This window comes from Notothenia rossii, assembly GCF_949606895.1.
Source record: "Notothenia rossii genome assembly, chromosome: 9".
Classification (NCBI taxonomy): Eukaryota; Metazoa; Chordata; class Actinopteri; order Perciformes; family Nototheniidae; genus Notothenia; species Notothenia rossii.
Window position 1 is genome coordinate 48910930 of NC_136907.1, and position 11537 is coordinate 48922466.

Consider the following 11537-nt stretch of genomic DNA (forward strand, 5'->3'; position numbering starts at 1 on the left):
GCCGTCACCTACAACAAAATCTGATACTCAAAGGAGATGGTCATTAACTCAGGTTTTTTATTCCTCCTATCTGGACTGAACCATTACAAATCTTTCGGGGGGACATAGCGCCGACTCGTAACATTACATGACGAAAATATACAAGACCATAACTTGCATAACTTCCTTACTATTACTATTTTATAAAATAGTTCCACTACTAACGCAATATGTGAAGCATGTATTTGTTTTGTTACTGTGGAGACAACTGTATGTATGGTTACCCTTACAAAATAAATGATCTGTCCCACACCAGACCACCACGGAAAATGGCGACTGTGAAATAGATGGAAGACGAAAGTAAGAAATTATTCAATGCATCGTTTAAATTGCGCCCTGTCTGCATCTGCACCGCTCGGAGGTAACGTTTGTTTGTTTTTCGTCATGTTATTCATGTCTGTTGCGTAAATAGCGTGAAACGGTTGTCAATAGCTATAGTTTAGCTTGAAGAATAGGTTTTGGTGTGGAACAGCCTTAATGGAATGGTCTGCAGCTCCCATAAGCAGCATCCAACAACACAGCGTGATATAAACGTCAAATAAATGCAACGATACCCTTATGGGACTTGGTATAAATGATACAATTTGCCCTCTATTAAGATAGCATTGGAAACATACTCCAACTATTGTAGGTTGGCATATAACTGAACTACTGTGTTGAAAGTTTTAGCTCTGTACAATATCCACAACCGCTTATTATAAGCCATTTCCGAGGTCCATCTCTTTGCATTTTCAGTGCTGCTGTGTTGTTAGAAACAAATCTCACACAGGAGCATTCACTTGGTATGACACTTTTATTGCCCTTCAAATGCAAGACCTCTCACTACCACGACCTTGTAGCATTATAAATGGCAACGATTAATTATCAGAGCAAGTGTCAAGTATATTTTAATTAGATATATTGATATTGTAGTCAATGATTGCTGGTTGAGTAAATAATCTAACTCTGATGACAATGCAAATAACTAAATGGTTTACTTTTTACATCAAACAGACTCATTCTAATCAATTCAAAAACGACCTATTGTAGCTTTATAAAGCATTCCAATATTGGACTTGAAACATAAATCTCACTGTTGTTCACCACAGCATTCTAAACGTTTTAAATGTCTTATAATCTTAGTTAGATGATTAAACATCTTAACCATCACTGATTTACGATTGTATTAAGAACTACAGTTTATGACTATGTTACATTTTGACAAATCTGCCATTTTATGCTTTACCTCTTGGATGCTAAAATGTGAACAGTGAAAAAAAACCTTACCATTTCTTTAATCTAAGGTTTACTATCACAATAGGCTACACAAAAAAACAGCTAGCTGGGATTACTATTTTGAAATAGTTGCAAAATAAAAACTAATCGTCTCTCCCTATCCAACCATCCCCATTTTCTTTTTAAAACTTAAACTTAAACAACAACTTTTTGTTGCCATTCTAGCAGTTTCTAGTGGCTGCGATGCTCATTACACTCGAGAGAAAAAAATGACTCCTTCTATAGACTATTTGTTTTTCCCTTATACTAAATCCGGATTACTTCCTCTGCAGTGAGTGTCTGCTTGCGCTAAAGTGCAATATAAACTACATGGTGACTGCTATTTGTTAATGTTAGGCCATGCGATGTGCTGAAACAATGACCAAAGCAAACCCTTTTTAATTGGGCACTTTGATTAATTACAAAATAAATGTAAAAATGCATATTTTAATATTTCAGGTTCAAATTAACAAGGTTAAAGGCTTTTACACACCAGGGAGGGACAAATAAACAACAAGAAATTGCTAAATATTCTCCTTTTTAATCGTTTACATTCAAACAAATTAGCAAACGTTGCGTCAATGGTTCAATAAAAGTTTTCAACAGCTTAGCTCAAGCTCTTAACTTTAAGCAAAATGCTTGTGAACTTGATTTCCCCCCGGGAAAACCATTGGTTATGTCAATTTGGTACAACGTGATTGGTTAATGCTTTATTATGAAAAATATACCTTATTCCAGAAATAATCAACATCTCTTTTTCACGTAATGTTTGCATTCTTTTTCAGATGGTAATGATGACAAAAACTGTTTGAATAAATATACACACATTTTATTTGACTATTAAACTGTGTAGAGCTGGGCTGGTGTAAAACACATTTTAAACTGCTCATCTATTCAGGCCCAAAAAATTACCAGAACTATAGGCCACATTTTCACGCAGCAGCCCAGCATTGCTAGATTAATTAAGCTTAGCTTTAGTTTATTTTCGAGACTTACTGTGAACACATTCACTTTCCAGTGAACAAAACGCGCCTATCGTCGTTTCATGTTCGCATTAACTAGAGCACTTTTATTAGTTTGAATGGAGCCTGTCCCTCTACCAATGCAGGGTGCAAGCCCACATTTCTATTTGATTTCTTGCTAGCACAAACCCTTACTGTTGACCTCCAAATCCGTATAAAATATACAACATGGTTTCTAAAATGTCAGAGTTGTAAAATCTTCTCTGTGAGTACTACAAACTATTTGCAGGCTTTTGGCATTTGATAAGCCATTAAACGCATTAATATTTTTTTGGAACTGGACTTCCTTGTATTTTATTGTTTACCGGTACTAAACTACTCATACCCCCCAAAAGGCTGATTTTACACAGAGCTGTCTGTGTTTTTTGTTCTCAATGCCTAATAACACAGTACATTCATACAAATGCACAATACCTCACCACACATTTTAACAGTTTAAAGCTATCAAGTCAAAATCTCCCAAGGACATTACAGAGGAACATTTTAAACTTCAGAATACGTACAAAAGATTCAAAGGCAACAACCCTACTAAGATCAGTTATTTGTTATTGTGCAGGGCCAGAGAAGCCACCAAAGGTGATGAAGGTTTGTATGTAACCTTTGAGAAGCTACAGTGATAACTGGATTTTGTAGTTACTTTTGGTTAAGGAATATATAAGAAGGCTTTACTTTTATTTTTTCAGGTCATGGCAGCTGAAATGTCATGTCGGACCGATGTTGATGAAGACGACAAAGATGCAGATCATGAAATCAACGCCCTCACACTCTTGCAAGAACCAGTGAGAATGGCCCAAGAATCCGCATCTTGCACCAATTCTTACGGCAAGCCTTCTTCGAAACAAAACAGCGTCCTAGATGTTTTGTCGAACACAGATATGCTGTCTCCGGGTGGCCTGGGAAATGGACCACCTTCGCACCAGGCTACAGAAGCCCATGAACTCAACAGCATCTCTATTGAGAAGGAGGAGACAAAGAGCATCACCCCATTAAAAACGGTGCAGGAAATTGACACTGCAGGAATTTGGGGTTTTGATGAAGACTCTCCGGAGAACTCATTGGAGGATTTTAGTAATGCCAGTGACCTTCATTGGGACCCTCACAAAGAGTTCATGCAGTTTCTGTGGGAGAACCATGGGGATTCCCCTGGTGAGGAGCATAAAGATGAAGACCCTCCTTCCAACAGCCAAAAGACAAGGAGACGGAAAATGGACATGGTTGTCATGGTGGATCCCTCAGAGGACCTTTACCCCAATCTGAGCCACAAGTCACCTGAGGAATTGTCTGATGCTGAAGATCACGTAGATTCCATTCCATTCAGAAAATTCAGAAAGTCAAGGAACCTTCCCCAGTCAGAGTCATCTCTATCAAGTAAAGTTACAAAGTATCCTAATGGAACAGTCAAGTCCATCAAGGACATTCTTTACAATCCACCTGCCAGAAATTCCAATGAGAACAGTATAGGTCATGGGCTTTTACCATTGAAGGGAAGACTTACCATCAATTCTCATTCTGACGAAAAGCCATTATGCTACCCGTGCTCAAAATGTAAGCTTGTATTCAAGAAAGAACATCATTTACATCGACACATGAAGTGTCACGTTGACGCGCCGAATATTTCGCCAAAGCTTTTTATATGCCGAGAATGTGGACTGTCCTTCAAACAAAGTGGTTTGCTTATTGAGCACATGTCCAAGCACAAGGAGAAAACGGCAAGACTCGCTAAGGAGATCAAACGCATGAATGATAAGAAGAAAGAGGATAAAAATAATCTTTTCTGCCCTCAGTGCCCATTTGGTACAAACTGCCCAAACAAGTTTGTTCAACATGCCAAAACACACGAGAAGGACAAGAGAAAGTTTAGATGTGACAAATGTAGCTACAGGACTATGAGTGAAACTGATCTTAGGAGACATAACATTATGCAGCATACTGTTATTACTGTAAGAAATCAGATCCAGAACGAAGACTCTGAAATCTACTCCTGTAACATTTGTTCTTATAGAGCTTTTAGCAAAAATGTTTTTAGGAATCACCTTCTGCGACGTCATCAACAAACCTTTGAGGAATACGAAGCAGAACATTTAAGAGAAGAAAATGCACAAAAATCGAAGGAGGAGCACACACCTAATAGTAAATCTCCTGTAGAAGATGCAGAGTTTACATCTAAAATCTCTATAAAAAAACAGATCTTGTCTAAAAGAGCTTGTTCACCGACTGAGTCCAATGATATTTCAGACTTATTCAAAAATAGCAAGATCAAGAGAGGTCTCAAGTCTCAACTAACGGAATCAAAGCTCGACAAATCCATTAATGTTCTCCTGTCCCGACAAAGAAATGGAAAAAAAATTGCAGAACCGAAGGGGGAAAGCAATAATCGCAGCACATCGGTTCTGGATTCCAAATTTGACAAAGATGTCTCTGATCAATTGCCTGGATCCTTGACAGTCAAAGTTGAAGATGCAGCTTTATCCCCAAATGGTCATAGTTCAGCAGAAAGAGATCAGTCAACACTCAGAAAGTCACCGTCCAAAAGGAAGATGTCCACCCCATATCGCAACACCTCTGACCAAGACTCATGCTTCATCTTACCAAAAACTCTGCCAACTCCACAGAATATAAACCAAGAAGAAAAAGAAGAAGAAGAGGAAGAAGAAGAAGAACTGTCAGACTATGACAAAAAAGACATTTTCCAGTTTACCGATTCAGATGCAGATACTGACTTTTTTGACAGTGGTATAAAGAAAGAAAAGCAAAACATAATTTATACCTATAGCAGAAGAATGTCAATGAGGGGTGCTCTGCAGGCGTCTAAAAGGCTGTTTGAAAAAATAAAAACTGAAGAGCAAGAGCAGACTGACCCTGAAATCAAAGAAGAATGCATTGAAACAGAAGTATTTCAAGAAACCATAGACTCCAACCAAATACCATTGTGTGAAGACTTCACAGAGGATTTGTCAGAGTTGGATTCAGAACGGAAGAAATGTCCATACTGTCCTGCAATCTTTGAGTCGGGCGTTGGATTGTCCAATCATGTCCGAGGGCATCTTCATAGGGTTGGACTGAGCTACAATGCACGCCATGTGGTTCCTCCTGAGCAAGTAGTTACTCACGACAGGAGGCCAAGAATTCGACGGAAGATGTCAGCATACCAGAGACTGAAAAAAGGTAACTATGCACTTATTGCATGTTCTTCTATTTGAACTTTGCTTATATTTTTGGGACTTTGGCCATTGGTGCTATTTGTTATTATATAACACTAGTACGATTATTACTAGGGATGCACCGAATATTCGGCCACCGAAAATTATTGGCCGAAAATGGTTAAAAAGGCCCTTTCGGCTTATCACCGAAAAAATATCACCGAATGTCAGAGAACAGGGTTACGTTGATCATACTCCGCATATTTGTCCGGGTGTTTTGATTTCAAGTGGTGGAGTAATCCCGAAGTGGTGAAAGTCTTTGCAGTTGCACCCCCTCGAGAAATGTCAGTTGAACACGTTTTACAAATCGCAATCCGCGCCTCTCTCTCTGATATTTTTAAATATCTCCAAGCGGCAGACATGTTGGCTGTGAGCCAGCCGCGAGCATGGTCGCACGCCGCGCTTGTCGCCGCGTTTTGATTACGTCATCACAACAACACGTTAGGTTACCAAACTTATAGGTGCATTTGTTGTTGTTGAAGGCCTGGCTGTTACAGTCTTTATTTACACTATTTTGTTGTAGGCCTACTGGCTTGGATGTTTATGCAGTTTTAAAGCACCTTGGCTTTGTTCTGAATGCAATCTGTTGTAGTTATCCTACAGAGAAAAGAAAATGCACTTGACTTGGAATTAATGTACTGTATGCATTCAAAAGTGCTGAATAAATGTTTTATGGACCCATAATAGTGATTATTATTTAAGTTAAGTTTTGCCATAATCATGTCTTTTTCCATAATCAGGTAGCTGAACAACATTGGTAAAAAATGTATACATTATATATATATATTTCTATATTTCTATATATATATATATATATTTCTATATATATATATTTCTATATATATTTCTATATCTATATATATTTCTATATATATATATCTATATATATATTTATATATTTCTATTAATCATTTTCGGCCTTTCGGCATTCGGTTTTCGGCCAACTGTTTCCTATTTTCGGTATCGGTTTCGGCCAAGAATTTCCCATTCGGTGCACCCCTAATTATTACTTTATGTCAATCTTGCGAATTTGTGGAACAACCTTACAGAGTAGCATGCATCGTTGTAAGCATAGTCGTGCACACTTTGGTTGTTCATTGAAATTAAAGATTATTAGAGACATTATTTGGCAGTCTTCTTTGGTTTGAACTATTCTGGAAAAAAACTGTTTTTTATCAGCCTGGTTGTGTTCCCCCATTGGAAAACCTTTAAGCCACCTTGGCACGTCCAAGATTTCAGTTCTCGCAACTGATAGAATCAATAAGCTGGCCAACCAAAGTAAAACCTCAGTTTTAAACTAGGTTTAAACTTTGGTTTTCTATTTTACGTTGGAAACTGTTTCTTTTTGTAATTTTATTACAAAATGTTTATGTTTCTGATTTTTCTTTTATCTTTTTTCAGCGTTACAGCAACAGGAGTCTGAATCTGAGACTGTGAAGAGCATTCATTCCTGTCCTTTATGTGGGGACTCATTTGATAACAGGACTGGTCAGTCCAACCACATAAGAGGCCACCTCAAAAAGCTTGGTAAAAGCTTTGCAACAAAGAACAAATCCCCGTTATGTTTACTCCGCGAGTTGATGCGGGACAAGAAGGAGTTCCAGCGGGCCCTCCAAATTGTGGGAAAGAAAAGGAACCATTTTCAATACAGTGCTTCCCCAAAGCTTTCCAGTTTTGACCGTTTCACGCCACCGCCCATTGGATGCCCCGGCGTTTGCACTGATTCCACACCATTGATATCCCCGCTTTCTTTGGCGGGAATAGAATCGGAACAAGGGCAATCAGAGACTAAGTTGGATGTTAAAAATTCACTCTCCGGCACAACTGCTTTGATAGGAATTCTGAAAAAGAGGAAGTGTCAGGAGGACGGCAAAATAAAGGGGTCCCTTCAGATGGCAAGAAACGTGTTACTTTCTTCAAACAGTGAGCACTGTCCAGGATCAAGAGTTGCATCTTCATTGCCAAATTCAATATGCGGTAAGTCACTTCCTTAAATTACTAACCAGTAGGTTATATACTGGGGCATTGATGTTTTTTGATTAATTTAGAATTGTCTATAATCCTGTAATCCTATTTATATATCAATATCTCTGATATGATAATATCAAGTAAAGTTCAATTAATTAAAAGTATAACCTCACTTGTACATTTAAGAGAAATAAGTAACCTATTGGAAAAAGAATCCTGTCTTGGCTTTTGATGGCTTGTTAGAGGCAAATCAAATGCAAATTGACCCATTTCAAATGAAGTTTGCAGTTGTTTAATGCAAATATATGAGAAACAAATTATTGAAAGCGTTGTTAAAGTGTGGTGTCATCAGCATAAAGGCTTAAAATGACATTGCCAAAAGTCCTTCTGATTTTGTGGCCAAAACTGAGGAGCATTCTGCATATAATAATGTAAAATAATCTCATTATTTCTGTATCAAAACTTTAATAGCAGTAATTATGCATGCAGGGTTTTTAACAATAGGATAGGATAGCTTTTATACATTTTATGAACCTTACATGATTGGATTTAGATTCAATACATCTAACAAATCAGCATGACCATGTTATACTTCAACTTATTTGTTTGTCTTTGTATTTTTTGTCTTTTTACAGAGAAAGGTGAATTCAATAGGAAGATGTGTGTCCATTGCAATGCAACTTTCCACAGTGGTGTTAGCTTGTCTAATCACCTGCGGGCATATGCAAAACGAAAAAGGAATGCCGTACTTGACGGAACCGGTAAGTGCCATCAGCAACAGTTTAAGTTGAAGACATAATGAACAGCCATTTTTAGAGCACAAGTTAGTCATTTGAGATCGTAGAATGCTACATTAGATCAACTTTTTTAATGATAACCTGTTGAGATTTTAGTTAAACAAACAGTTATGCTAACATGAACTTTTTCTCAGCAAAGCACATCATTTCTATCGTTTAAACCTAATCCTTCCTCTTAAAACTATTTTCTAAAATGTTACATTTTTTTAGTGTTTCTAACCATATTGTCTAGCTAGCAGTCTTCTTTTTACTCTAACACCAAATGTCAATAAGTGAAAGAGCAAGGATCCACTGGCAGAAATGTGTTCAATGTAACCTGACAATGAAATCTATTCACCTTTACTGTATTGTTATGTCAGTTGACATCTCAGACAGATAACTCAAACTCTCAGCAGATGAAGCCAAAACTGTCTGTAGTGCCGGATACCACAAAGGTTATGAGGACCACATCATAGTTGTAATGAGTGTACCGGTGGTTATTTGTGTCCTCCCCAAGATAAAGATCCAGAATGGCATCAGCAAGTAAAATATTGCAACGATTTTAATTGTGGAGCTTCATGGGTGCATCCATTGGAGGAACAACCTTTTTGAGGCAGAAAGCCATCAGGGCCTACTTTTCCTGCAGGCACAGATATTTACACTTATATGCTAGGCTTTTGGTCCTAGCGACACTGGATTGGCCAATACTGTTGAGACACAGAGCCAGAATATTAATGATGAATAAAGATAGAGCTAATGATGTCCACACATCCAATCTGGGTATTGAATTTGCAAGGCTAGTGCTGATCATTAATAAAGTTTGTTCTGTCTCCCAGCATTTGACTGTAAAGCAAGGAGGTACCGCTCAAGGCCTGGCTCAAAGAAGAAGCTAATGCCCTTACCACAAACTCCAGAGGAAATGTACAGACTCACCTGCAGGTAATTTTTGTATATAGTTTATAATATTGGATATTATGTTTTAATAGCGTACATCATCGTGTTTGCAATCCAACAGTGGGTTGGACCGCTGTCAAAATATTTTTGTGGTCTGTTTGCTTCTGTTGCCAGCCATTTTCTTTAAAGGGGACCTATCCTGCAAAATGCACTTTTTGATGTCTTTTATACATAAATATGTGTGACGTAATATGGTCTTTGTTTACATTAGCAAGCATTGCTAACACTCAGAGCTAACCTGTACTGGAGACTGTGGCCGTTTCTCAATGTCGAGTAAACCTGCTGCAGAGCCACTATTTCAAGTATACTACGTCATCGAGTGGCGCTGAAGGACTGTTTAAATGCACGTTAAATGCCCAGCATTCGGCGCCACTCTATGACGTAGTATACTTGAAATAGTGGCTCTGCAGCAGGTATACTGGACATTGAGAAACGGCCAGTATGTGTTAAAAAGCAGGAAATAAAAAAATTAACTCACCTTGTGGTAAACTCGCAAGAACAAAAGCATTTGAGCTCCATACTGTTTCAGAAATAATCTTTGATGTGGTTTGGAACATGATGGTGTTTAATCACGGGAGCATTTAGCTGTATCTCCGTAGAATTCTGAGCAGGCATTAACTCCCCCTCCTCGAATCAGCAGTTCTCTAACAGGGCTGAAACAGAGGGATATGAGGGATGTCTAAAATGCATGATCTGTTTGGTATTTTTGAGCAAAACACATCATAGACATGTTTTTTATATATTTTTTTATATCTGAGACCCATAATATATGCCTAAAAATAGTATAATAGGAGACCTTTCAGTTCTAAAACAATTATTGTGAAGAATGTACTCCAAAGAGGGGTTTTACATTATCCTGTCGGTTTATTGATCGTATTAGATTATTGTATTGCTTCAGCTAAGAAAAAATAGTAATTCTTCAGTGAAGCAACGGCTGGAACTGTGGCGACAGCAATGCAACTTGAAATAACGGCAGTACTGGTCAAGGTTTTCTGTAACTATCTAAGTCCCATTTTTATTGTTCCTTTTTTTTTTTTTTTGGACTGGTGACAGTTTAGCCAATATGGATACAAAATTAATATCCATAAACGGGAAACTAATGTGTTTGTTTACCGGTGTAAAATTGTCTGGACATCTTTCTGTGGCACATTGTCCCTTGAACAGAGCGTCCTTAGCAACATTCTGCTATCCTTACCAGCGGTCTACTATCGAGAAAGATTTGACCGCAGAATTTCCAAAAGGACCAGATCAGAATTCAGTGTTCATCTAAGCTGTGTAATATCTAATGATCTTTTTATCAATGTTTGATCTCTGCAGGTTCTGTGACCTCGTCTTCCAGGGTCCCTTGTCGGTGCAGGAGGACTGGATTAAACACTTACAGAGACACATTATGAACACTAGTGTCCCTCACACTGGGCTGGGCATGGTGGAGGTCACCTCGCTGCCCAGGGACCCCTCAACTTTCAAGACTGACCAAGACAGCTCTCTGACAGCCAAACACGCTGCCTCATGAAGCCAACGGGGACCTTTTTAGATTTCACTAGACTGTGTATGTACATTGGATGTTTTCACTTTTCTTTTATCTTTTAGTCAAAATACTGGCTAAAAGTAAATCATTGGTCAATGATGGAGAGATATTGTACATGTTTGGACAGAAGATTTTTTTAATTATTTGGATATTGTTACCTTTTGTTGTTTTTACATGGTTCATTTTTTGGAAATAAACTTCCAAACGGACACACTATTTTGTTTTATGCAGTAATGTAGTGTGGAATCCAAGACAACCTTTACCTCAGATTTTTCATGGTTTCCGTTTTTGTCAAAATTTGGGAGCACCTCTCTTCTGTATCAATTTCACTCTTTAAAAGATGCTTAAAATCATGTTTGTTGTATTGCAACATGTCCAAGCCCACAGTCTCTGTTTCCAGGCCACAGCGTGAGTGAGATGAATATTCCCACTGAAAATGACGACATCTGAAAGCTCACTTTTCCACAAATCCCGAGTGGAAAGATGAGTTTCTCTACAAGAACAAAAAGAAAATGTCTACAAACTTGTAATGCATAGAAAGTGGTTTTAAAAAAAATTAGTATTTCAGTTAACTGCATTGTTTTTATTACAAATACAAAATTAAAACTGAAGGTGGTTAAGAAAAAAAAGACTTAAAAGCACAGCTGGTGCTGACGACGCCCTTCATACATGTCACCTATATTTAATGTTTGAATATACTGTTTTGAAAATAATTTTATTTTAAATGTACTATATCACTCAGATACAATGCTTAAAACATTTGTGTTGTTCTAAATAAAAGAAAACAAGAAACAAG

The 11537-nt window shown here is 37.7% G+C and overlaps 1 protein-coding gene across 4 annotated transcripts; it reads left to right on the forward strand.

Annotated features, from left to right (window-relative positions):
- The first annotated feature begins 266 nt into the window (after positions 1 to 266).
- Positions 267 to 11536, forward strand: znf644a (zinc finger protein 644a). 4 transcript variants are annotated; one of them, XM_079648449.1, is made up of 7 exons: positions 295 to 400; positions 2872 to 2900; positions 2999 to 5480; positions 6917 to 7492; positions 8119 to 8244; positions 9096 to 9198; positions 10531 to 11536. In XM_079648449.1, the coding sequence occupies exons 1-7, from the start codon at positions 355 to 357 to the stop codon at positions 10724 to 10726; spliced, it is 3558 nt and encodes a 1185-aa protein (XP_079504575.1). In that variant the 5' UTR covers positions 295 to 354; the 3' UTR covers positions 10727 to 11536. The 4 variants fall into 4 exon arrangements, with proteins under 4 accessions (XP_079504577.1, XP_079504578.1, XP_079504575.1 ...); XM_079648450.1 differs by having other exon boundaries at positions 312 to 339; XM_079648451.1 differs by lacking the exon at positions 2872 to 2900 and having other exon boundaries at positions 267 to 400.
- Position 11537: the final 1 nt, after the last annotated feature.

Excerpts from the sequence above, each read along its gene's own strand:
- znf644a (XM_079648449.1), top strand. The coding sequence starts at position 355 with ATGCATCGTTTAAATTGCGCCCTGTCTGCATCTGCACCGCTCGGAG. Across the intron at positions 5,481-6,916 it reads ATACCAGAGACTGAAAAAAG|CGTTACAGCAACAGGAGTCT; the intron begins GTAACTATGCAC and ends ATCTTTTTTCAG. Across the intron at positions 8,245-9,095 it reads TGCCGTACTTGACGGAACCG|CATTTGACTGTAAAGCAAGG; the intron begins GTAAGTGCCATC and ends TCTGTCTCCCAG.